Source organism: Serinus canaria, chromosome Z (genome assembly GCF_022539315.1).
Source record: "Serinus canaria isolate serCan28SL12 chromosome Z, serCan2020, whole genome shotgun sequence".
NCBI classification, from domain to species: domain Eukaryota; kingdom Metazoa; phylum Chordata; class Aves; order Passeriformes; family Fringillidae; genus Serinus; species Serinus canaria.
In genome coordinates, this window is record NC_066343.1 from 38,538,770 (window position 1) to 38,565,819 (window position 27,050).

General features: G+C 38.2%; 2 protein-coding genes across 2 annotated transcripts in view; both read left to right on the top strand.

Annotated features, from left to right (window-relative positions):
* Nucleotides 1–16,299, top strand: part of TUT7 (terminal uridylyl transferase 7) — a 35,025-nt gene extending 18,726 nt beyond the window's left edge. The window contains 15 exon segments of the mRNA XM_030236660.2: nucleotides 205–291; nucleotides 2,659–2,759; nucleotides 3,276–3,333; nucleotides 4,044–4,147; nucleotides 5,230–5,319; nucleotides 5,409–5,522; nucleotides 5,631–5,708; nucleotides 6,916–7,093; nucleotides 7,627–7,674; nucleotides 7,792–7,883; nucleotides 8,357–8,472; nucleotides 11,197–11,516; nucleotides 13,284–13,360; nucleotides 13,530–13,593; nucleotides 15,258–16,299. Coding sequence (XP_030092520.2) covers nucleotides 205–291; nucleotides 2,659–2,759; nucleotides 3,276–3,333; nucleotides 4,044–4,147; nucleotides 5,230–5,319; nucleotides 5,409–5,522; nucleotides 5,631–5,708; nucleotides 6,916–7,093; nucleotides 7,627–7,674; nucleotides 7,792–7,883; nucleotides 8,357–8,472; nucleotides 11,197–11,516; nucleotides 13,284–13,360; nucleotides 13,530–13,593; nucleotides 15,258–15,325 — 1,595 coding nt within the window. The 3' untranslated portion in view covers nucleotides 15,326–16,299.
* A 3,493-nt stretch (nucleotides 16,300–19,792) lies between these two features.
* ISCA1 (iron-sulfur cluster assembly 1) lies at nucleotides 19,793–26,818 on the top strand. The gene is made up of 4 exons (XM_050986524.1): nucleotides 19,793–19,970; nucleotides 22,047–22,100; nucleotides 23,813–23,918; nucleotides 24,382–26,818. The coding sequence occupies exons 1-4, from the start codon at nucleotides 19,890–19,892 to the stop codon at nucleotides 24,528–24,530; spliced, it is 390 nt and encodes a 129-aa protein (XP_050842481.1). The 5' UTR covers nucleotides 19,793–19,889; the 3' UTR covers nucleotides 24,531–26,818.
* Nucleotides 26,819–27,050: the final 232 nt, after the last annotated feature.

A 27,050-nucleotide genomic window follows, 5' to 3' on the forward strand; every position in this document is an offset into this window, starting at 1 on the left:
GTCTAATTAATGTTTTTCTTTGAGCAGGTATTTCTCTTCTACTTCATCCTTGCCTACTTTCCTTCACATGTGAATTTTCTCTTTCTCTTTCCCTTCCCCTGCCCCACTGTAAACCCCTCTCTATTTTTACTTGAATCTTTTCTCTTTGCTCTTCCTAAAGAATAGTTGCCTAAATTGTTGTCTTTTTTTCTTCTTTTTTTAAAGATGATTTTGCTCCAAATATAGTAGAAGATCATGCTCGGGAACATATAAGACAAAGCTTGGAAATCTTCATTAGACAGGATTTCCCAGGTAATTAGGCGATTCTAATTTCATATTTATATTTTTGATTGTTCATTCTTGAGTGTTTTCCAAGAAAACATAATTCCAGTATATAAACACTTTAGTTTTGAATATTTGACCCATATTGTTGCTCAGCATTGGAATACTTCATTACATAATTTTTGTTCTAAATCTTTTCAGGCTTTTTTAAATTTGGAATTTTTTATTTACTCATATATAGCACACATTAGTAGGAAGGAACAATGGCAAGTTAAGGAAGAAACAAAGCAGAATTGGAATAGTTTTACATTTGTTATTTTAACTTTATTAATCAGACTTATTTTTGTAACTGCTCTTACAAATAACAAGGTTTTTTAGTACTTCCTACTGAAACTTACTGGGCTTGAAATATCTTAAAATATAGGCACAAGATATGGCCTATTCACAGAACCTAGGCATTTGATTTTTTTTTCCTTTTTTGTCTCTGGAGTTGTTACCTGTAATAGATGGACTTCAGTTCATGGTCTTTTAAAATTAGAAAATTTTTTTTTTGGCTGGAGCCATGTATATCCCTTACCCCAAGAATCTCTGTACAAAGCTTTTTTCAGTCAGAGGTCAGCTTGAACCTACATGCTGATGATTTAATTAAATCAAATCAATAAAATCATGGGACCAGATGGGATCCATCCTAGGGTGATGAGGGAACTTGTAGATGAGCTTGCGAAGCTGCTCTCCATCATTTATCAAGAGTCGTGGCTCACTGGTAAGCTTCCACATGGTTGGAAAATGGCCAGTGTGACACCCATTCACACAAAAGATAGGAAGGAGGATCCTGGTAATTACAGGCCTGTCAGCCTGACCTCAGTACCAGGTAAGATAATGGAGCAGTTCATACTGAGTGCTATCACACAGCATCTACAGGATGGCCAGAGTATCAGACCCAGTCAGCATGGGTTTACAAAGGGTAGGTCATATCTGACCAGTGTAGTCTCCTTTTATGACCAGGTGACCCATCTGTTGGATGCAGGAATGGCTGTGGATGTTGTCTATTTAGATTTCAGCAAGGCCTTTGACACTGTCTCCACAGCAGACTCCTGGAAGAGCTGCAGCCCACGCTTGGACAGGAGCACTTCTCGCTGGGATAGGAACTGGCTGGATGGCTGGGCCCAGAGAGTGGTGGTGACCAGTGCTGCATCCAGATGGGGGCCAGTCACTAGTGGTGTCCCTCAGGGATCTGTGCTGGGACCAGTTCTATTTAATATTTTTATAGATGACATGGATGAGGGCATCGAGTCCTTCATTAGTAAATTTGCAGACAACACTAAGCTGGGAGCTTGTGTTGATCTATTGGAAGGAAGGAGGGCTCTGCAGAGAGACTTAGATCGGTTGTATGGATGGACAGAGTCCAACAGCGTGAAGTTTAATAACTCCAAGTGCCGAGTTCTACATTTTGGCCACAAAAATCCCCTACAATTTGGGGACAGTGTGGCTGGACAGTGCCCAGGCAGAAAGGGACCTTGGAGTGCTGGTCAACAGCCGGTTGTGCCCTGGTGGCAAGGGTATCCTGGTCTGCATTAGGAATTGTGTGGCCACCAGGAGCAAGGAGGTCGTTCTTCCTCTGTACTCGGCACTGGTGAGGCCACACCTTGAGTGCTGTGTCCTGTTCTGGCCCCTCAGTTTGGGAAGGATGTTGAGATGCTTGAGTGCATCCAGAGGAGTGCAACAAGGCTGGTGGCGGGCTTGGAACACAAACCCTGTGAGGAATGTTTGAAGGAGCTGGGGCTGTTTAGCCTGGAGAAGAGGAGCCTTAGAGGTGACCTTATTGCTCTCTACAACTTCTTGAAGGGAGGTTATAGACAGGTGGAGGTCGGTCTCTTCCATCACGCAGCAACTGACAGAAGCGGACACAGTCTCAAGCTACATCAGGGAAGGTATAGGTTGGATATTAGGAAGAAATTTTTCACTGAAAGAATAAAAAGGCACTGGAATGCTCTTCCCAGGGAGGTAGTAGAATCACCATCTCTGGATGTGTTTAAAAAAAGACTGGACATAGCAGTTGGTGCTGTAGTCTAGTTGAGGTGTTAGGGCATAGGTTGGACTCGATGATCTTAGAGGTCTCTTCCAACCTCATTATGTGATTCTTTGTAATTGCTGGAAAACCTAACTTCTTTCTGGATTTGTCAGACTGCTTGTTTGAATCTATAATAGTAGAGATTCTTTTCTCATAAGCAAAGTTGATCAGAAAATTTCATGTACCACAGAAATACAATCATGTTTTCCTGCCTGCATTAGAAGACATGCAGTGGTTTGCAGCTACATACGATTTGAGATTCTGTGTTATATATAATTTGGTAATTTTTGTTGATGTATTGCTGTAATACAACCAATGCCTTACAGGAACGAAACTGGATTTGTTTGGCTCCTCAAAAAATGGCTTTGGCTTCAAACAAAGTGATCTTGATATCTGTATGACAATAGATGGTCTGGAAACTGCTGAGGTAGGTTGAGAAGATTTTGGTTTTATGGTTAAATAAATGCAGAATTTTCTTACATTCTGTATCTAGCATAACAAATTAATTATTTTATAAAAGTTTTTAATATTAGAAGGAAATACTAAGGTACCACTGAGGCAGATTATTTTGGGGGTGTTTACTGTTGCCATAGGGATGAGTATAAGAATGAGGTATCCACTTCTCACAAATTCTGCATTTCTAGCTTTATTTGTGCAGATAAGTAACATTCTTGATTGCATAAACAGCTGGGAATGGGAAACAATGGAAAAGAACATCTGTCACCTTTCATGCCTAATATCAGCTTTTAAAAAGTTTTCATTATTACATTATCAGCTCTTGATTTTACATAAGCCATTTTGAAACAATTTCCTGTGTTTGCATAATTCTGTATAACATGAAACATTTGATAATATGGCTTTAAGCTTAAGGGCACGTAATAAAAGGTTAGTGTAAAATACTTGCACCAAATACATCTTTCAGCTTTTTTTCTTAATGTCTTAGGGACTTGATTGCATCAGAATCATTGAAGATTTAGCAAAAGTTCTCAAGAAACAGTCAGGTAATTTTCTGGAAAATTAAAATAAGTGGTTCTGGTTTTGTTACTTTGTTTGCTGTAGTGACAGTGTTCTGGGGCACTGTAGGTGAAAATGATTAAGATACAACTAACATAAAAGAGCTTATGTTAGTGAGAGTGAGGTTGAATATTGTGAGTGTTAGGATTTATTTTTGTTTGTATGTATAGGTATTCAAGGTTATAATGTTATTGGACCACATCTGATCTGGACAGATAGTATATTTATAACTTACATGCATAAAAACAATGATTTAAGACTTGAGGCTTCAGTTTAATACTTATGTACTTGTATATGAAGTTGATAGTAAAAAATACTCTGATACAAGTCTGCAATGTGAATCCTATTTTTTTCTACAAGAAATCATGAATTTTATAGTGCTCGTTTTGGTGTATCTCCAGTGAGTTGTAATGAACTATCATTTATGTCTTAAGCTTATTTCTCTATAAAGAAATTCTATGCTCTTATTTAGACTGCTATTTATTTTTTGAGGGGGCTAAACATGCATTATATAAACTACGTTTATCAGTTTGTTCATGTTTCACAAATTCCTAAAATCAGTGTTAAAATGTAACTGAAATACAAATTTGCTGTCAACTAAGATTTTATTTTGTAGCCTTTTGGCTACAGTTGGAAGTTAAGGGATACTTTGTAGGACTGTATTGTAGCCATGCAGTAATAAAACATTTCATCCTAGGTTTAAGAAATGTCTTGCCTATAACAACTGCTAAAGTCCCAATTGTCAAATTTTTCCATGTCAGAAGTGGTCTTGAAGTAGACATCAGTTTATATAATACTCTGGTAAGGTTATCTCCTTTTTTATTTCATGTTGTGTAACAGAAAAACTGAGAATCTGTTTCTTGAGACTGAAGTGATTGTTTAGATGAGGTTCAAAAAGTAACTGTTTCCAATTACCTGTTTCAGTTTTATGTTTCTTTGAAACCTTTTGGTTTTGTTTGTTTGACTATGAGTGATTCAGCTGCACAGTTGTGACTTCAGAGTTGTCCTTCCTAAGAGTTGTCATTCGTAAGAAAATCTATTAGTTTTTCAATAATGGTAAGAAACAGTGGTTTAAGGATTGTAAGTCTTTCTCAAATGAGAGTCAAAATAAATTAACTTCAGATTTTTTTAGACTACTCTTAGCATCATGTCTCTTGTCTAGCCTTGAGACCTGAAATAGAGATTTTGAACCCAGCTTGCCTGAATTGTAACATATTAGAAAGTAAAAAAAAACCAAGCAAACAAACAAAAAAAAACCCAAAGAAACCAACATCCCGACCCCCCCCAAAAAAAACCCCAGAACCCCCCAAAAAAACCAATCCATGTGTTCTTGGCCAAACTTTTTAAAAACAGTTTTAGTTTATTTTCAATGTTTCTAATTTTCAAAACCTTCTTCCTTGAAACAGCAAAGGAAACTTAAGTTGTAGAGACAATTTTTAAGCTTTCTGAAGGTTTTTTATGAGTTCAGGGTGTCTTGAAGAATATACCTCAACCACAAAGTGTGAAAGTGTTCTCCTTGAAGTTATGCTTTCATATGTATCCATTGGTAGCTCTTACAGATCCAGACTGAAATCTCTGGGTTCAAGTAGTTACCTTCTACCAAATATTTTGAAACTATGGTACGAGGTTAATGCTTCTTGCTTTGAAGTATTGTTCTGTGAATGTTGCTTTGTACTACTTCCATGCAGATTAAGGACGTTGATTGGCTTTTAAAAGAGCAGGTGATAACCTCATTGTTGAGTGCTTCCTTTCTCAATATATATTCCTACTACACAGGGCTTCACATATGTATTTCTTGAGGACACAACTTAGAGTTTTTCATGTTTTCAGCTTATTTCCTTCAGAGCTTCTTTATTTTCTACATGAATTTCTTATTTTTGTAGGCCTTGCATAACACCAGACTTCTGTCATCATACGCAGCTATCGATCCTAGAGTAAAATATCTATGTTACACAATGAAAGTCTTTACAAAGGTAAGTATGTTTCAGGCATTCTAGAAGCAGTAGTTCCTTCAGCAAGGGATGATCACCATGAAAGATAAAAATCATGTTTCTTTTTCTAGATATGTGACATTGGAGATGCGTCTCGAGGTAGCCTGTCATCTTATGCATATACTCTTATGGTGCTTTATTTCCTTCAACAGAGAAATCCACCAGTCATCCCTGTTCTTCAAGAGGTATGGTATATCGGAAAGAAATTAGTAACTGTACACGCTGTTGATCAGAAGAATGTCAGTGCTGAATGTGAAAGGTTCTTCTAATGAGTTTTAATACTACTCTTTCAGATCTACAAAGAATCAAAAAAGCCTGAAATTTTGGTTGATGGCTGGAATGTATATTTCTTTGATAAGCTAGAGGAGTTGGTGAGTAAATCACGCTAATTGGAAATGTTATCTGTGGCTTGGCGAATGAATAGAAATTCCTTTTAAAGACAGTGTTCCCAAATATAGAGGTTGGATATTGTGGTTTAACCCCAGCTGGCAATTAAGCACCAGACCGCCATTCTTGCATTCCCCCAACCCCCTCCCTGATGGGAAAGCTAGTTTAAAAAACAAAAAAGTAACATTTGGGGTTGGAATAAGAACACTTTATTAATTGAAAAAAAATAATCCTCATACTTTTAATTGTTACAATGATGTTAATAATAATAATAGTAGCAGTAGTAGTAACAGTGGTAGTAATTAAAAGAGAGAGAGTGGACTAAAACGCAGGAGAAACAAGAGATGCCCAATACAACTGCTCAGCAGCTGCTGACTGATGTCCTGCCCATCCCTCAGCAGCACTCCCCCTGAGTTCATGTACATGGTATGGAATATCCCTTAGACCAGTTTGGGTCAGCTGTCCTGGTAGTGCTCCCTCTTGGTTTTTTGTGTACCTGCTGGCTGGCAGAGCATGGGAAAATGGAAAGTCCTTGACTTAGGGTAGGTACTACTGAGCTGCAACTAAAATATTAATGGGTTATCAATGTTATCAACATTATTCTTATGCTAAATACACAACACAGACTAAATTGAGAACAGCTATTGAGAACAAAATTAATTCCATCTAGAACAAATGCAGGAATGGAAGTGAAGTAGCTCCTGTTTAGAAAATCCCATTCCTGTGTTGTAAAGCATTTAGAATATGGTCGGTTGTAATTAATCTGTGAAAAAATAAACTCCAAAATCTGACAAAATAGATCACAAAATTATTTTAAGCTGTTAATGATGATTAATTGTTCTTTATCTCTTTGGATGAAGATAACTACTACCACTTATATATCTGGTCATATTTGGTTAGTTCCCTTGAATAATTTTGTTTTATACAGACTCAAAAAGTGAATTGATAAATTCTTTTCTTAAGAGGTAAAACCTAGTACCAGAAGTCCTCTTAATTGTCCTCTTTGGTTGTCAATAGACAAAAAAATATACTGTTTAAAATTAATATTGGATTATCAATATGAATTATGAAAGGAAGTATTCTAGTGTAACTCCGTTGTTTTTCTTATAAAATAAATGGTGAAAATACATCATGAAAATCATGAAATGCTTAATGTAAGTACTGAATGTAACAATATTTTTGTCATTTTAGTCAGCTGTTTGGCCAGACTATGGGAAAAACACTGAATCTGCTGGGCAGCTGTGGCTGGGACTTCTCCGGTTCTACACAGAAGAATTTGATTTTAAAGAGCATGTCATCTGCATCAGGAGAAAAAATCTGCTTACAACTTTCAAGAAGCAGTGGACCTCCAAATATATAGTAATTGAAGGTAAAACCATATAAAATACAGGAATATACAGAACTTCTTTAACATGAAAATTTTGCTTTTTTTCACAAGGCTTATTTATTTTTCTAGTACTAGATTATAAATTGTTAAATGCCCATGTTTTGAAAGAGTCTCAAAATTGCCATTGAGTTTCAATGGTGTTAACATTATTTTTAAGGGCTTTTTTGGCTGTAGAAAAGAAGTTGCAAAGCAAACTTCACACATTTCATTATGAAGTAAACGGCAGAAAAATAGATTTAACAAATCCTTTAGCAAAGAAATTAGGTATAATGCTATTTAGGTGTTCTCAAAATACTAGGTTTAGCTGAGCCCGTATTTACTTGAATGATTGAACTCTGTATGATTACCGTTTATTATCACTGTTTATTATCACTATGATCTCAGACAGAGAAAATGCAGTGGCATATTTTAGAAATAATCTGTAACCTGGTTTCTGGCCCATTTCATTTTCGTGGAAAGAATTTCTACTCTTTTGTTTGCACATTGAGGAATGCCTATCATGTGATTTTCTACAGATCCCTTTGATTTAAACCACAATCTTGGAGCTGGATTGTCAAGAAAAAGTAAGTCTTCTCTTAACAATTTCAGTTACAAAGTGAAGATCTTGCCTTGGATATTGTTTGACATTCTAATTTGATATTTAAATGATGACTTTGGTTTGGGTTTTTTTTCTTCAACAGTGACAAATTTTATAATGAAGGCTTTTATCAATGGCAGAAGGGTATTTGGTACACCTATAAAAATATTTCCTAAAGAATACCCATCAAAGATGGTGAGTTACTTCTAAGAGGAGTATGTGTGAGCTCTTTGGCATGCAACTTAGCCTTTGCAGGATTATGGCTACACTCACTCACTCACTGTAAACTCTTTCTCTTAAATTTCCACACTACTCTAAAAATCGTGACAGTTACCACTGAGTACTGTTTTGATGTTACTTGCATGTAAAATATTTTGGTGTGCAGGATACTAGTCAAGTCAGAGTTTCATTGTACAGATTTATGTATTTTAATCCAAATCAAAACCACCTTAATATTTCTTAAAACTGCAGTTTTATAAAAGTGTGCCGACCTGGTGGTGAGTAGGCTGCCTGTCAAATTCATTAGGTCTTTCAGAGTTCAGCTACAGACCCCAAGAGTATTCCTTTCTGTAACTCTTACTGCTGTTTAAACATTTTTGTATCTGTCTTGGTTTCTGGGTGTTTGGATTTTAAATATATTCATTTTAAATATACGATTTCTTCTACAGGAATACTTTTTTGATCCTGAGGTTCTAACAGAAGGAGAATTGGCACCAAATGACAGATGCTGCAGAACTTGTGGTAAAATTGGCCATTTCATGAAAGATTGTCCCATGAGACGAAAGTGAGTATAGTATTGGCGTCTGTGTGTAACTTCTTTCCTTAGGTTTGTTTAGAAAAGATTAGGATAGTAATGCTAAACAAAACATGTACCTGCTGCAGATTATTTCATAACCTGAATTAAATTTAAAATGTATCAGTACCTCTTTTGCAACGGTGGATATTGTTGCTGCAGAACTGTTAAAGTATCAATACTGGCTGTCCACTTTGTTATATAGGAAAGAAGTAGTCAAAGAGTATCTAAATATTCAGCAGAGCTGAATAAATGTGTGCTGTGAAAAGTATATAAATAAAAATATAGAATGTATACATTCTATATTTTTATTTATTTAGTATCTTCTACTAACAGAATTTTGCTGTTCCTAGCAAGGCATGATTTTGTCAAGTTCACAGAATCATGCAATTCCTATCAAAAGCAAGGCAAGAGTGTCACAGCATTACTTTTCATAAACACACATGTATGAGAACAATGTCCTGTTTTGCATGCAGGAGAATTCTTCCTGTCCCTGAGTAGCCAAGTCCAATATTCTGGCAACAGATTAATGGCTACGCGGCTTTGCCACTCTTCTCTTATGAAATGCCTAAACTTAAAACTCATCCTTTAATTCTGATTTTAGTTAAGACAAAACTCTTTAAAGACTTCATGTCTAGAAAACAGTGAAATCTTAAAAACCTTTATGCTTACTTTTAAGGTGGATGGAAAAATCTAACTATTGTTTAGAATCTATTTATGTTAAAAGCCATCATTAGAAATCATTTGCACATTCCTGTCACTAAGTTTAAAAAAAAAAAGCTACTAACATCATGTTGGATGAAGTGGCTGTTCCAATACATGTTTGAGATTTGTGAACTTACATTGTTGATGTTGTTAATTTACTCTGCTTTAGCAATTGCAAGCACAGTAGCTGATGATAGTTTGAAATAAAGAATGCTGAAGGTGGTATGAAAGTCTCCTCAGCATCCAAACTGCTGTCTTAGATCTATGGATTTTTAATCTTGCATTCTGAAGTGAAACACCAGTTCATTGCTATGTTCTATACAACATTAGAGGAAAAGTAAATGGGATTGTGTATCTAAGAACAGAAATGCCCTGTGGGATAAAACCACGGATACATTTGAATCCTCTGTTCAGCCATTTATTGCTAAAGGGAGTGCTGTCTGTGAAGGGAAAACTAGTTGTTTTCTGTAGTTTCTTCTCATGCATTCCCTCAGCATCTGCAGTTGCTGTATAAGAGAGGTTAGAGCACATACCTGCCTTGCTTTGCTAATGCTCATTTGTAGACTGGACTTGTTTATGATTTTGCCCTTTTAGTTTTGGGGTCTTTTTCCCTGAATCTGATTCTCTTAGTGTCCTTAGCAGTCTTCTATGGCATCCAGTTCCATAAGTGTTCTGACTGATATGTAAAACTGTGCTTTCCTGTATCTGTTTAAAGCTAATCTTAGTCTTCCAATAACTTGTTGAGTGTGCACTTAAATCTGTTTGCCTATGTCCCTAACAAAGATGTTAAATAATATTGGTCCCAATACAGACCCCTGGAGAACACCACTCATCATTGGTGTTGACACAGACATCAAGACATTGACCACAATGCTTGAAGTGAAACTATCCAGTAAATTCCATATCCACTGAGTGGTCCACCTATCAAATCCATGTATTTCCATTTTATAGACAAGGATTTTGTGTAAGACAGTGTCAGATGCTTTGCAGAAGTCCAGGTACATGATGTCAGTCACTTTCTTTACCCACCATTTCAGTAACCCTTATTTATAGAAAGCTGCCAGATTTGTGAGGCATGATTTGCTCTTAGCAAAGTCATGCTGGCTGTCGCCAGTTGCCTGTCTGTTTTCCACATGCTTTAGCATAGTTTTCAGGAGGATCTGCTCCATGATCTTACCAGGCAGAGGTGAGACTGAGCAGCCCATAGTTCCCCAGGCCTTCTTTTATGACTTTTTTGTTTTGAAAAGAAAAGAAGCTCACCTTGAAGCTCATGCCATTCTTTTGCCTTTCATTCAGTTTTGTGAAGTATTTTCTAGCCATTAGCAGTACATCCAGCTTGCCAAAGGAGCCTGGTACCATCTTCAGATTTGGAGATTTCACTCCTGTCTCCTTCTCTAGTCATGTATGAAGTTGTTAGATGAAACAAGTCTGATAGTGGTAGTGTTTCTTTACTACTAGACCCTTAAGTCACATAGAATGTTAGAAGCTTCTCTCAACAGAAGAGACTTTTAGAGTGAATATGTAGTTTCAGAAGGAAAGAGATGAGTTCTGGTTTAGTCGTACAAACAGAAAAAAGCCCAGAACTGTAGCCCTATTTTTTTTTTTTTTTACTTCTTTAGCATTTTGATTGCTGTATCTTCTCTTCCACTGTATGCAACTTGAGCAGCCAGATTTTCCGTTGTTCTTATAATTTTTTAGTTTCTATTATTAGGATTTAGGACTGTATTATCATCTAATTGTAAATAATTTACATGTAATAATTTAATTTATAACTTTAATTGTAAATAATTTAATCATTTAAATTATTAAATACATGTAACTTCATGAGTGATTAAGTGGAGCACTGTTTGGTGGAAGAGTCAAAGGAAGAGTATGGCAATTCACTTTATTTATCCTACTGAAGAATTATTTGTCTAAGGACAGCACATGCATTTTCTGTTTGGGTTTTTTATTGACTCTGTGTGTGAATATAAGGCCTCTGAATTCTGCAGCACTTTTCTGCTCCTGCAGACTAAGACGGCGTTATGATTATGAAGGTACACAAAGGTACGGAGAAATCAAGGAGAAAAAAAGCAAAGAGGACAAAGAAATGCAGAATAAACCAACAGAAAAGGAGAACTTAATCAAGGAGGGAAAGTCGCACCTGTGTACACCTCAGAAGAGGAAACTAGCAAGGGTAATAGTGGAAACTGGGAGAGAAAAAACTCCCAGGCAATCGGCAGAGAAATGGAAGCGCCTGGAAGACAGAGATGTAAGAGAAAAACGTTGTTTTATCTGTGGAAGAGAAGGTCATATTAAAAAGGAATGCCCACAATATAAAGGAGTTGCAGGTATGAAACTGATCAAGCTGAGTAGTTTAAATAGCACTTATGTTTGTATTTTTAACATGATTGACTAACAGATAAGTTTTTTGCATCAGGTAAGTGTGGGCTTTTTTTTAATATAGTTACATTTAACCATTTTCCCTTCATCCTCATCTTCCTTTCAGAAGTGTGCTGTATCCTGGGAGATTTGGCATGGTTTCCCTTAGCAGATAAGATATTTGGAATGAAAAGGGTATGAGTATCAAATATGTTGAAATTGCTTTCATTGTCATCACAATATATGAGTCTGCCAACATTTCAAATTACTGTAGCTTCTCTTCCAGTTCATCATAATTGCAACAAAAGCTAGCGTTACAGCTCTTCACATTACCTAAACCAGAATGATTCTATACGACCCTGAAGTCAATATGAAAAGTGTAGAGATTTGCTCAGATTGAGTTTTGTAAGGAAAATAAAATAATGTTTTTGACAACTCAGCAGTTGAAGGGATACAGAAGTTCATCTTACAGATCCTGACTGACAGACCTGGATGAAATACTGCTATGCAAAAGTATATACATCATCTAAGTCATCTTTCAAACATGATGGAGCACAACACACATCATTTGTGTTGTGAAGGAATATCTTTCTAAGATAAAACTGAGACTTAAGACAGTAGGTGGTATTTGTAATTAGCTTCCAAAGGAACAAAGTATCACTGTTTCTTTGTAGGTTAACCTGGGTGCACTTAAGTTCAGGCTGGAAAAAATTTGTTTTACAAATTAGTCATTACTTGACCTCTTAAAGGAACAGATTGGAGTCTTTTATACAAACATATTTTTCAAACCAGCTTTTCTCTACTTGCAAAAATATCCATCTGCCTTAGATCAGGAAACTCTTCATAGTCAGATGCATTTAGTGGAAGAGAGCATAAGACTGTGTTAAAATACTGGAAGAGGAAGGAAAATGGCACAAGTATATTCAAAATTGTGAATATATTTAGAAGTATTCTTTCTTTGATAGACTACTAGAAGTACTAGAGGGACAGAAAAGTTGATTAAAAATTGAAACCATGCTTCATTCAGCTTCTGACCTTTTGAAGGTGTATGTCAAGTCTAAATTTAACTTTTGAGTTTGTTTATCTTTGACCTTGTCTCACTAAACTTGTCTTCCAGCCATTCTGTTTGCTGTGATACTGAGTCTGCTACGGTGGAGGGGAATATATCTGACTATTTCATAGTCAATCATATTTAGCATTCATCACATGAGAACTATACTTAGGCTATACCGTATATATACTAAAATAGTATGTTCTGCAAGAGGTGTTTTTATCTATTATCTGTATTTCGGGAATGAATATGTTTCAATTTGAAAGAATTGCTGTAGGTCGGGCTTTGTCTTTTATTGCTTGCTTAGTGCCTCAAGTGTTCTCTCTAGTTGAATAAAGTACTACAAACAAATGGATCAAAGAGTTCAGACTTCACTATTTGCATTGCTGCATTTTGTGAGACAACAGACACTTCACTTACCTCCTTATCTTCATTCATTCTAAGTTCCCTGTCTCATTTTGATTTTGGAGGAGGATAAAAAGATTAATTTATTGTAGGTTCCTAGCTTCAGTGTATGTCCCCACATTATGCAAGTTTTCCATGTGATAAAATTGAGGAAAATAACAATGCCTACATTCTACATTTTCTGATTCTAGATAGAAAATGTTTTGGTGGTTTTCTGTTTTATGATAACTGAAATGGAAACTTGTTTCCAATAAGCAACTCCTTTTTATGATTTTTCCAGATGGCTCAAAGCCAGAAGTGTTGTGTGGGTCCCCTTCTTTACCCATGACTGTCAAACATGCTGGTAGATTAAATCAGGTAAACACCAAGTTGCAGTTTGGTTTCATCTTTTACTTTTTATATGTTTTAAAGTCCATATAAAGTAATTAAGAAAAACTTTACCTAAGCTTTCAAAGACAAACTTTTATGTTGTGAAATTAAATACTTCAGTTTTGTTGGTTTATTGATATGTATCTGTTTTTTATAGGGAGTGCTTATGCATGAAGAAAAAAAGAAACAGAAAGGAAAAGTATTTTTGAGTCCCCAGTCAGGTTTGTATATCTTCAGTTCAATTCAGAAACTATGTGTAAAAGCCTGGCCAGCAGGGTAGGGGAAGGGATTCTGTCTCCCCTCTGCTCTGGTGAGACCCCACCCAGAGCCCTGCATCCAGCTCTGGGGTTCCCAGCACAGGAAGGACATGGACTGTGGGAGTGAGTCCAGAAGAGACTCACCAAGATGATCAGAGGGATGGAGCACTTCTCCTAGGGAGAGGCTGAGAGGGTCGGGGTTATTCAGGCTAGAGAAAAGAAGGCTTCAAGGAAGGTTATTGTGGCCTTTCAGTTGTAAAAAGGGACCTTCAAGAAAGGTGGGAAGAAACTTTTTAGCAGGGATTGTTGCGATAGTAAGGGTAATGGTTAAAACCAGAAAGAGGATTAATTTACATTAGACTAAAGAAAGAAGTTTTTTACAACCAGGATGGTGAAACACAGGCACAGATTGCCCAGAGAGATGGTGGATGCTTCAGCCCTGAAAACATCCAAGGTCAGACTGGATGGGGCTCTGAGCAACTTGATACAGTTGCAGATGTCCCTGCCCACAGCAGGAGGGTTGGACTAAATGACCTTTAACCCAAATCATTCTGTAATTGTATGATTCTTCATCAGTCCTTATAGAAACTCTAGCTAATTTGCTGAACACAGTGGCAGCTTGAACAGGCTGAAGCCATCTATTTTTTTAGTCTGGAGAAGTGTACAAATTTTGAGTTTTTTATTGAAAGCAAAACTTGGGCATAACAATTATGTGCCTTTATATCACTGACTCTGGTGGATTTATTTTGCAGCAGGGTATGGTGGAGTTGTATCAGTCTCTCCCATTTCAGCTTAAATGGGGTAGGTTCTCTGATTCTTCAGGGACAAAACATGGAATGCTTTCCTGTGAAGGTTTCTTGCAGTAACTGTCTAGAATTATACATGATAAACTACTTTAGAGATTGTCAAACCACATCCTTGGTCTGAGCTGCCAAAATGCAAACAAGTTAAAATTACATATAGAAGTAGCAGTAAGATTGTATTATAAAGGCCTTTATGTATTCTTTCTGAATCAGAAATTATTTGCTTTAAATGTATGATTAACAGTGTAGCTTCCTTACAGCAATTTCACACACTTATTAGCAAGTACAATGAAAATTTTAAGAATGGCTGCTTTTGTTTTAAATACAATTTCTAGTACAACTCTGCAAACCTTTCTGCACCCTGGATATATAATACACTAATCTCTCTGCAGTTAGAGGGGGACCTAATTAGTTTTTTGAAGCTTGTGAAGACTTGACTGCAATTAAGTATCTCAAATTAAATTATCGGTTTTGTTGGGAAGACACATTGGATTTTTTTGTCTTCACTGGAAGGCTTTTTCAAATCTAAGTTTGGGGATTTTTTAACACAAAGTGGTTTGTCATTAGGTGTTTAGTTCAAGAAAATGCTACTTCTCAATTTTCTATCTAATTCTTTCCTACTGTCCTTTAGCAGGTAGTGCTCTTAATTTGATCTGTATGTCCTTTCATTGTAGTTTGACTTGACAGTAATTTTCTTCTGTCTTATTGTTCAGTTGATTTATGTTTTTCTGGGGTTTTTGTATGTTTGTTTTTGTTTGGTTTTGTTTTTTAAAAACCAATAAATAAAACCAATAAAGCATTATGCTTTTTTTCCTCCCAATTTAGGCAGCCTTTCCAATAAATACATGACTCAGGGAAAAGCCTCACAGAAGAGGACCCAGCAAGAATCATGAGGGATATTAAGCACTGATAAATTGCAACACAGGCCCGTCATTCACTTAAAAGAAATGTCTTTGGCTAAAGCCTCTGAATTCACGGGACAGCAGCACAGACAACCTTCAGCTTAAGTTCAATGAAAAATATGGGTGTTTTCTTTTAGATAGCTAGTACAAGCAACTGTGGATTTAATACAGACCCCTGCTCGTTATAATAGATTGTTTGAGCATTTTAATAGAAAGCCATGATGTTTTGTATTTGTTTACTAGGTAATGCATTTAGAAAAGGGCAGGTACTAAAAATGAACTGTTTTCAGGATTTTGTTTCTCCACCTGACCATTTTAAACTGCACTAAAACTATGTGCTAGCCAAATAAATTATATTTTCTTCAAAAATGAATCTTTTGAAGGAGCAAAAGATATTTATTAATGTTGATTGTTTACTGAATCCTTGTGTAAGTGTTTGAGATGTTTGTAGACTGCTATATTCTTTTTTTATTTTTTCCAGAGAACTAAAAACATAGACACTAGTCATCATATGTTAAACAATCTCTGGACAAACAGTGCCACTGAGATTTTGTGGGGCTGTTTTCTGTTCTGTGATTTTATGGGAGTGTATTTGCTGCTGTGCTTGTGTTCAAGAAAAAAGGAAAGAAAGACTAGGTAACAGGTCAGTCCTGTTTTGTTGCTGCTAAGAATTTTTTAAAGGCCTTGGGGATATAGACAAAAATGCTTTAAGAAATAGAGGTATTATATTTGGCAACTAGGGAAAAATACATGTCCGTTTTCATAGAATATGAAGAGGATCCTTGTACCAGTCGAGAATTTACATTCATTAGTAGTACGAACTTGAGTTTTACTTGAAGTCCTTCCAGAGGTGGTAATGTACCATCTTACCTTGTTCAGAAGAGAATTAGTTATGTGTTAAAATTGAAACCACTGTTAATTTATGAATCTGAAATAAATTAAAAAAAAAAAAAGTGAAAATCAGACTTAAGTTTCTCTTTTTTTTTTTTTCTGAGGTTGTAGTTTTCAATATATCTGACATAAATGTAGAATTAATGCTAATTTATTACAATTATCTAGATTTAGAACCATCATGTTCAATTTTTTTTTTCCCTACCTATTTTTATGGAAGTTGAAAGCTAGAATTTCAAAGGGGTCTTTGGGAATAAGCATCCTAAGTCTTGTTTTGGTTTTCACCTCTCTGAAGCCAGCTATCTATGAACTCCCAGATGTGTTGCTTCCGCAAATAATTTCTTCTGTGTTCTTTCCTAAACACATTTTCAAGCATATTACTTTTTTGCTTTATTTAGTTTTCTGTTCAGAGCTACTTCCAACTTTGCTGGTGGGAATGAAGTGTATAAACCTCTTCTGAACCAGGTGCATACTCTGTCCTTCTTAATGATATGGAGGAACAGGCAGTTGTTTGTTTATGTTGCCTTTTTTTATTGGAAAAAAATGCTGTCATCATATTTCACAGGAATTTCAAATGCTTTTGATGTTTCCAAACCTGGAATATATTTTGTGCTGTGAATAGTAGGTTATCAGTGCTGAGAAATTTAGAAATATGAAGGTTTTTCAGGTTTGCAACACAGTTAACTGTCTTAAACAGGTAAGTCAGTGTCATCTATCTGTTTAACTACTAGGTCACACACATCCATTTTCCCTAATGTAATTGTTCTGGTAAGGTTTGTTTCCCAGCTATATATAAAACTGTTTTCCCATCTGTTAAAATTTTACTTGAAGCTTCCAGGGCTTGAAATAGCTGCTTAGAATGGAAGTTTTCTAGAATGGAAAGCTGTTGACTTTTTCTTCCACACTCATAACTTACCAATATTTCTTGTTACTCACTTGAAATAGTTAAAATTTATAACTGATTTTTGCATTTATCTTTTCTGAGAGAGAAGGCTATTTTTCTAGCCCAGGCTCAGTCTTCCATGTGGAGATTTGATTCAGCAGGCAAGGGATTAAGGATTGATGATTGGAAGCATCCTGAGGAAAGTTGTGCCTGCATGGTCAAGTGCAAATGATGAAGCAGGTATTAGCTGCATTTGTACACAAGCTTCCCCCCTTCAAGTACACTGACTTCAGCTTTCAGTCCAGTAGTGCATTAACACCCCCCCCACACACACACTCCTAAGTAGGAGTAGTTTAGTTGAGATGCATGCTCAAGGTGCATGAATTACGTGTGAAAAGACACACTCTTTGTAGCTAAAGAAAATACAACTTCTTTTACACCTCGTATCTTTATATTTGAAGTAGTAGTACTGTGCCTCAGTAAAGAGCATAATTATGTATGTAAAAAACACGTAACACATCTTACATACTACCAAGCTCTTCAGAACTAAAACTACTAAGCCCAGAATAAGGGAAGTGAGGTGATGACACCCAAATGTGTTTCTTGTCCTTGGACTTCATTAACGGGGATTTAAAATATCTAGCATATTTAAGGATGCTGGAATGTGGAAATGAAAAATGAGTACTTGTTTACATTCTGGCATAGCCATCATTCAATTTAAAGTAATGGCATGAGTCTCCCTTTACCAAGGTTATTGGGGTTTCTTCAAAGTCAAATTGCTGCAGCCACCAAGAGTTGGGGAATGGCAGCTCAGTTCATCCAGCAGCTTTCGCGGTCTCCTCCTGCAATGCCTCTGCACCAGGCAGGGATCAAGAAGGGCAGCTGGGCCCTGACCCCTGCAAGGCCATTCTCTCACTTGGCCCCAGGCCAGCATGAACCCAGAGGAAAGGGGCAGGATCCTGCTCAGCAGGAGGGCAGACACAATGTGTTGTCTGTGATGGATCATAGCAGTCACTGGTTCCAGGTCTTCTGCACTCTGCTCATATATTTGTCCAAACTGACTTGCTCTACAGATGGGTTTTGCCTTCTGAGACAAAGCTTCCTATTGAATAGCCATATGCATTATTTTAAAATGCTTGTCGGTATGACAATCAATAAATATTCACATTCTGTGCCTGTATTTTGTAGGTGGGAAACTATGCACTCATGGGCCTCCATTGCTTTCTGGTGTGGGAAAATGTCTAGGGGTAAAAAGACAACGGAACGAAAACTGTAGAGGAAAATAGGATTGCTACTCCCTGGATGGAATGTGGCCAGGATACCTGACTTCTTACTCTCTCTACATGCTAAAGGTGGGTGGAGTAGAGAACACTCTAGCCAGGCTCTTGCAGAGGCTTGAACTTAGTGGTCCTTTCTGGCTGATAAGCTACACAACAGCTGAAAACCAAGGGAGATAAAGGAAGATGTCCTGTTGATGAATCAGCAACTGTGGTGGAATCACTCTCCTTAGGCTGATGCATTATATATTCTGAGCTACCCTGTGGGGAGTGGTTGTACTTTGGGAGTGGGTAAGCTCTATCTATGACTACAGCCACTCAAATTCCATCTAAACATAAGAAAATAGTAAAAAAGTGAATACAGAAGGGTGAGAAGTTAGGAAAGACTCCATTGTAACTTCTGGAATCAGTTGACAGGCTCAACCTGTCTTTGTCCCTGTAGGGACAACTATGAGGTAAGAACAGTGCTCTGTGAATGGTAAATTATTGTCTTGAGCAGACTTTTGTTAGGGATTAGAGTTTTTTAGTACTTTGAATTAATATATTGCTCTGATTATGTTTTTGCGGTCAGGTACTGTCACCAGCAATCCTTGAACCATAACATGTCAGAATTCTATGCTGTGTCCAAAGCAGGACCAGGGAGGGCATTCTGTTCCTCCTGCTTGCCTCTTGCGAGACACCAGTTGCAACGCTGCATCCAGCTCTGGGGCCCCAACTTCAGAACTGTTCAAGTGTGTGGCCTCTGCAGTAAGCTGATAAAAGGACTGCAGCTACCTCCCTTATGAAGACAGGCTCAGGAGGCTGGGGCTGTTCAGCTTGAAGAGAAAGTTAATTGGAGACCTTATGGCAACCTTCCTGTATCTGCAGGGGGCCTACAGGGAAGCTGGAGCCTCTTCGTCAGGAATTGTAGTGATAAGACAAGGGGGAGAATTAAATGATATATTAGAAGAAATACCTGTGACGCAGGTGAGGAACTGGTCATGTGTTGCCTAGGGAAGTTCTGGATAAGGCCTTGACCAACCTAGTCTAGTGGGAGGTGTCCCTGCCCACGGCTAAAGGGTTCGGACTAGATGATCTTTAAGCTCCATTCCAACCCGCTAGCACTCTAAATTAATAAAGATTGTTATTCTGTAACCTTTTAACTTGAACCTTCCACGGAGCTGACAGACTAATGAATCATTAAAGGGTTTCAGGAGCAACCTCCCTTTCCACGTGACACCTGGGCGGGTGTTTTTCCGTGGCCTCCGCCAGGGAAACTGAAGGGCAGAACGTCCTGGGCCTCGTTGCCGCTTATCTCGGCGCGCAGCCCCGCTGCCTGCGGTGCCCCGCCCTCCCGCAGCCGGAGCCGCAGCCGCAGCCGCAGCCGCAGCCGCAGCCGGAGCGGGAGCGGGAGCAGGCGGGGCTCCTGGGGGTGGAGCCGCCGCCGCCCGTCCCCGCCCGCGGCCCGTGCGCGGTGGCGTCACAGCGTGCGGGCGGTGCTGCCCGTGGCCGAGGGCGCCGGGCCATGGCCTCGTCTGTGGTGCGCGCCACGGTGCGCGCCGTCAGCAAGCGTAGGATCCAGGCGACCCGCGCCGCCCTCACGCTGGTCAGTGCCGCGGGCGAGCAGCGGGCGGGACGCGGGGACGGCGGCACCTCGCGGGTGCGGGAGCTGCGCCACGGGCAGTGAGGTGGCCCCTGGCGACAGCGGGGCGGGCACAAGGACGGGGACGGGCCGCCCCGCCGAGCTGTTCCCGCTCGGCCATGGGCAGCGCCGGGCCGGGATCGGCCGGCGTCGGTAGCCCCAGCGGGGCGGCTTCGGCGGGCGGGCTGCAGGGGGCTCTTCTTCCCCCTGCCGAGTTGGGAGGCCCCGCGCTCCGCCGCTCCGTCGGCGCAACCGCAGAGTTCCGGGGCAGCACCGCGGCGGCCCCTGCGGGCGCGGGGCCCTGTACCCCAAAAACAAGTATTTGGTTAATTTTTTTTTGAAAAGGGTAATACGTTTACCCACCGAGGCTGACGCGTAGGTTCTTTCCAAAAAGGATTTACATCCTGTTGTTGGTAATAGAATGCGTGCATTCTGTACTAGCGGCCGTGCTGGAGAGGCCAAACTTGAAAACATGGTGTTTGGTCGTAGGGTGGACTCGGTGATCTCAGAGGTTTTTTCCAACCTCTGATTCTGAGACCACTGCAGAGAAGTACAGTCAGTTCCCCGCAGGAACAGGGGCAGATCGAGTGTACAGAGCTCAGTCGTTTGTCAGAGCAGATAATTCCTGCTCAATAGTGGGTCTCTAACAACAAGAGTGATAGTGGCAATTAGAAAGGATTTTCTACTTCAAGCTTGCTTTTTGTGTTTAATTCAGCTCATGGTAAGAACTTAACATTACTAATGCTTTTCTCAGTGTCTTAGAAACTTGTGGGAATGTAATGGAAATTCTGACGTTTGCATTTTGTTCTTGGATATCTGCATCAACTAGAGCCTCATGAATGGTGAATTTTATCTGCTAAGTCACAGGTTCCCTTAAGGTTAATGGGGAGAGAGAAGTAAGGTATAAGCCCTCTATATCTAACTGATTTTTGTCTGTAATTGGTATGTGACAAAATTTTTACAGGAAAGAGCTACTTCATTGAATTATGGTAGTGATTTTGGAGGAAAAAGTTGCCAGGAAACAATATGGATCTTAACGGGCTTGAGAAGTGGACTGATACAAACTTCATAAAGTTCAGCAAGGTCCTACACCTGGGTTGGAGCAATCCCAGGCACACCAACAGATTAGGTGGAAAAGGGATTGAGAGCAGCCGTATCAAGAAGGACTTGGGCATGATGGTTGATGTGAGGCTGGATGTGACCCAGCAATGAGCACTTGTAATCCAGAAAGCCAAACGTGTCCTGGGCTGCATCCAGAGCAGCGTGGGCAGCAGGGCCAGGGAGGAGATTCTGCCCCTCTGCTCTGCTCTGGTGAGAGCCCACCTGGAACCCTGCATCCAGCTCTGGGGTCCCAGCACAGGGAGGGCATGGAGCAGGTCCACAGGAAGCCAGAAAGTTGCTAAGAGGACTCCAGCTAAGAGCTCTCCTTTATGAAGACAGGTCGAGAATGTTGGGTCTGTCCAGCTTGAAGTAAAGGTTGTCTGGAGACCTCATGGCAACCTTTCAGTATCTGCAGGAGGCCTACAGGGAAGCTGGAGAGGGACTTTTCATCAGGAACTGTAGTGATAAGACAAGGGGGAGATTTAAATGAGGTATTAGGAAGAAATTAGTTACTGTGAGGGAGGTGTGACAATGGAATGGGTTGCCCAGGGAAGTTCTGGATGTGTACAAGCCCAATTTGGGCTTGAACCTACCTGGCCTATGTCCAAGGCCTTGACCAACCTGGCCTACTGTCCCTGCTATGGCAGGGGTGTTGGAACTAGATTATCTTTAAGGTTCTCTTCCAACCCAAGCCATTCTGATATTCTAACAGCCAAAACCCCCACTGTTAAGGATTAAGGATTGAATTTTTGAGGTATCTGTTTGTTGGCAGTGCGGGTGAGGAGAGAAGAGGTGGTGTGCTCTGTGTCAATTAAGTTGACAAGACATCTGTTTTACAGCAGTGTGTATCTTACAGGCTTTAATACATGCAAGCATTCATTCCAAATATAGAAATTTAAAAAGAAAAGTCAAATTTATATGTATTCTTTTGTCTTTCAGACCCCTTCTGCTGTCCAGAAGATAAAAGAGCTTCTGAAAGATAAACCTGACCATGTAAGTGTAGATAGGGTCAATCTGTAGGGTATGCTAACGTATTAGCACAGCTCATGATTGCGAAGCATTTCTGGCTAACTTAGAAGTTTGAACTGAACACTAAGGTGTTTTTTAGAGATGTTGACATACTTTTTTGGTGGAAAATGCATAAGCTTATTTGTATATCCAGCTTTGTTTTGTTATAAAATGAAATGCAGAAAACAACTGACTGTAATGACAATTCACTGTACAGTTACTGTTAAGATTAATAAAGTTGGAAAAACTTTAAGCTTCAGATAATTTTGAGCTACATTTTAATGAAACCCTTTAGTATGGCATAATAATGATTTCTGATGAGGAGAGAACTCTTTGGCTGTTATTATTTAAGTTCTTGTAGGAACTCTCATTGTAAAGTGTGCAGTAATAAAGTTATATTCATATGCATTGGAGAATATCTAATTCTTAGGAGACTTGCCAGACAATGTGTTTTTTTTAAGTGACCAGTGTTTCACCAAATGATGAGTTTTTCCTCTTTTGTTCTTGAGGGAAAGACACAGAGGCTTCTTTTATAATCATTGTAAAAACAAGCATTAGCTTTTTTTTTTTTTTTTACAGTAAGTATTGTTCCAAGAAGAATATTTCTTTTATTAACCAAGACCATTGTTTGTTTTGCTTCCTGCGTATCTGCAACTAACTAGACTTATTTGTTTGAATATTTTAAACCACCCTAAGGAAGCCCTGGGCCTGCACTTTATATGGTCACTTGTTTCCTGGCTTTAAATGGTGTTTGCATTTTCCAACCCATTATTTGTGGCAGTTCCTGTAGAGAAAGGTGTTTCATCGGAAAGGATCAGATGCAGTTTGTCTTGAGAGCCCGTTTGATGTGAAGTGTTACATTTTGATACATTTTTGTCACAACATATGGACATAGATAATAAAATTTGGCTCTTCAGTTGTGAAGCACTAGTGCATAGAAAGTAATATAGATATTTATTAAATCTTTAATAATCTTATTAAAAATTCTTACACACAAATAGTTTTCTACTTTGTTAAAACTTCTCGATTTTCTCTGTACATGGATGCTATTCTTGTCAGACTTGTTGAATGCTGTGAATGTTACAAACATTGACTATGTTGTTGTCTTTTAAGGCCAGTTAAACCAGTACACATATAACTACACTTGATTTAGGGAGGGGTTTGCTTCTTGGCAATAGAGGTAATGAAAAATCAAAGCATGTTTTCCAGAATTTTGGTTTAAAGTAAGTTTTCTGATGGTGTCATTACAAGAGTTCTGTGATAATCTAGTAACTGCCCTTACTTTGGCCTCACAGCTTCACGATTATGTTACTGTCATACTACCTGAATTAGCATCTGAGTAAACTGTAATTTGAAGTAACAAAATACCTGCCTTTGAAATTTGACTGTCTTTTTGAGACCTGGTTCCTATAGGAGTGCCCATGGTTTATTATTTCAAAAATTTAACATACCGTAGGAAATGATCCACTCCAGCAAGGGTCAGATGGATTTTTTACCTTGGCAGTCAAATTTATAAAAGAAAAAAGAAAACATTACCTCTTATCTGTTACAGTAATGCACTTTTGCATTTAGGCAGTGGAGAAAAATAAATGGCAGCGCTTCATTGTTCTGCATACTTTTTAACTTGATGTTCTGAATAGGTTTTAAAAAGGAAGTTGTGCATGTGATGATATTTTTTGTTGTTTCTTTTTCTTTAGGTAGGTGTGAAAGTAGGTGTTCGTACAAGGGGATGCAATGGACTTTCTTACACATTAGAATACACAAAATCGAAAGGAGACTCTGATGAAGAAGTAGTTCAAGATGGTGAGTTTCTGGTGCAATAGCACAAGCTCCTGTTGGGAGGGGTATAAAACCTCGTCATTTTGAGAGAAGAAATCTATGTTGTCAAAGTTTTGTATCTTGTTGGATTTACAGACTTTAGGAAGGTTATGAAATGGGTTTCTGTCTGCTATCTGAGGGAATTGTGTACTCAGGCTGAGATTTGTTGCCAAGTTCTACAGCTTATTCCCTCAGCATCATTTTTTTGTTCCCTGTCAAAAAAAAGACATTTATGTGCACACATAAGTAACAGTTCCAGACTTCTGCCAGACTTCTATTGGTAGAAGGAAAACAGTGATTGAAGTGCCCCACATTAGGCCAGGGAAACCAAGTCGTACTGGTAGTCTTTACACTTAGTTTCCTCTTTTTTTATTACTGGTCAAAAGAGAATTTCAAAGTGAATGATGGTTTTGCCGTATGTAATTTCTGGGTTTCTGTTCTTTTCAAGGGGTTAGAGTGTTTATTGAAAAGAAGGCGCAGCTGACACTTCTAGGAACTGAAATGGACTATGTAGAAGACAAACTGTCCAGTGAATTTGTCTTCAATAATCCAAACATCAAAGGAACATGTGGCTGTGGAGAAAGCTTTAACATCTGAAATCTCAGGATTGCTTCTTTGACTTTGAGCAGCCTAAAACACTTACTATTACGACTTTCAGAAGCAAATGCATTTTCTTCAGGTTTGTAGGCTGCGTAAAGTGGGGATACTATTAAGAAAAATAAAGTTACATATTTGAAAATATAAGCTGTGTGTTAAATTCCACCCTGATGTAGTTACACTGTAATTTTTGATTAATTGGGATCTAACAGGTAAGAACAGTAAGTGCTGCAGTAACATCTCTGTACTTCCACTTGCCAACGAAATAAAATTTCACTGTTCTTTTCCTCTGTCATTTTCTTTGTCAATCCTACTCATACTTCCCCATTCAAAACTCATTTGAAAGAATACATTGTGTTCTACTTTGATTTGGGGAAAAAAAAAATTAACAAAAAATCATAACCATTTCTGTGTAAGTATAAAGATTTATAAACACAAGCACACAGTCCTTGCTTACTTTGTACTTTCCAATGCTTTCATCTTTTTACAAGTGCATTTTCTGGTGGTTTGTTTTCCCTTAAATTCAGGGAAATAAAAATGTTCATGTATTAGTATAGTGATAGGCTGTTGTAGCGCCTGTTGTAGAAATGCTTGGAAGAGGGCTAGCCTAATTTTAATTATTTTCCTTTTTCTGTTGAAGGCATAGTCCCTGCTGTACTTGGTCATTTTCAAAGCATGAAGTATCTGGGTACTGGAGGGCTAAAAAGTGATACACAGGCCTTGTTTTTCACATTTCAGTTTTTTATCTTGCCTCAGTTAATTTGCAAAGATGGTAAAACTGCTTCCACATTCTTATTCCCCATGTTCACAGAATGTGCTGTGTTTGCACCAAAATTTATGAAAACTTATTGAGAGACAAATCTCAGATTTCTCGTTACTGGGTTTTTTCTGTAATCATGTATGCTACTAATTTTGTTAGAGTTCAAACTGTTTTTCATAACTCTTAACTAGTAGAATTTTTTCATCAAAGTTTGTGGTCCCCTGTGTTTAACTCCTGTCTTGGATTTAACTTGATAACAGGAGAAATATAATTTTTAATTAGAAAAAACCCTTAGTATTTCATATTACTTTTAAATTAATCTAGGCCATAATTAAAATACTGTAAGAGGCCATTTTTTCTTTGAAATTTACTTAATCAGAATTTTGGTTTTGTAAACAAGTGTCTTTCAAGCTTATACAGTCAGTAGCCGTCCTTCACTGGTGCTGTTACAGAAGTGTAAATGTCTCTCCAGACCTTCCCAAAACCTGGTATGAGAGAGGAACTGTTCCACCCTTTTATCTCCTCATTGTCCAGAGATGACGGTGCAGCTCAGGTGCTCACTTGTGCAGAATAGAATGTAACATGTCTGCTTGAGCAACAGATTTGAACAGTTGGTGGAAATAGTTCAAATAAAAAGTAGGGGGACAGCAGGAGTCTTGTAGGTTGAGATGGGAATGATCTGAGAGCATGAAGGCTACATGTTGAAAATCCAGAGGTTATCTTGATGTGGACAGTTGGATCCCACATACCTGTCACCAACTGCTGTAGATGTAGGATTGCACCTACATTTTTGGTTCTTCCCTCTGCACCTTTTCCCAGGGTAAAGGGAAGAATAAAAATGAAAAAAATAAAAAATTACACTTCATCTGCTTTATGTAGTGCACCAGAACAGAAGATCAGAATTACTTACAGTCTAATAGTAAATACTTGAATTTTGGCTTTTGATGTAAAGACACTATTTCCTTCAACAGTCAACTGTTGCACACAGTTACTTTATACAGTGATTCAGGAATTAGTGGTAATACACTGGTGAAGTGCTTCTGTAGTAACTCTTTCATTCTTGCCAAACAAAAAATGGAGTTCATGTGGCATAGTTGCATTACATCTAAAACTCTAAGCTAAGGGCATTTCTTCAGATTGCATTTCTCTGCTTCTTGCTAGAGATAAGACTTTGAATGTGGTAAGACTGGTGATTGCTAAAAGTGCTGGTACTTACTCATTTAACTTGTTTTGGGATGAAGAGCATTGGTTTGAGGTTTATTTAGACCTGTGGCATGTCTAGTAATCCTTTTTGTGTTTGTGTATATCTTGAATGAAAGTTTGCACTTTTGTACTGCTGTGAAGTAATCATCTGAAGTTGTCACCTTACTAAGACAGCTAATGCACAATGTGTTAAACTTCTGCTAAAGTGCTATTTACAGTTGCATACAAACTATATGGTTTTGTTGATTGGTTCATTATAATTTTGTGCAACAATGTATGTAGAGTCCTCAATTATAATAAATATAACCTCTTGCTAACCATGAAATATTCCTATCTTGAATGATTCTTTAAAGTAATAAAAAAGCACTGGAGGATAGAACAGGTTTGTGTGCTGGGGTTACAAAGTAGAAACAATGCTATTGTTACCCGACTTAGTATTTCCCCAAAATATTAAACATTTCCAGTGATTAACAGCTTTGAAATAGCATAGAAACATATGGCAAAAAAATTATTCAACTATGTACATAAGATATTTATGCATCAGGGAGAGTGTGTTG

Coding starts and splice junctions, on each gene's coding strand:
- ISCA1 (XM_050986524.1), top strand. CDS start 19,890: ATGGCCTCGTCTGTGGTGCGCGCCACGGTGCGCGCCGTCAGCAAGCGT. Junction 22,101..23,812: donor TGAAAGATAAACCTGACCAT/GTAAGTGTAGAT, acceptor CTTTTTCTTTAG/GTAGGTGTGAAAGTAGGTGT. Junction 23,919..24,381: donor TGAAGAAGTAGTTCAAGATG/GTGAGTTTCTGG, acceptor GTTCTTTTCAAG/GGGTTAGAGTGTTTATTGAA.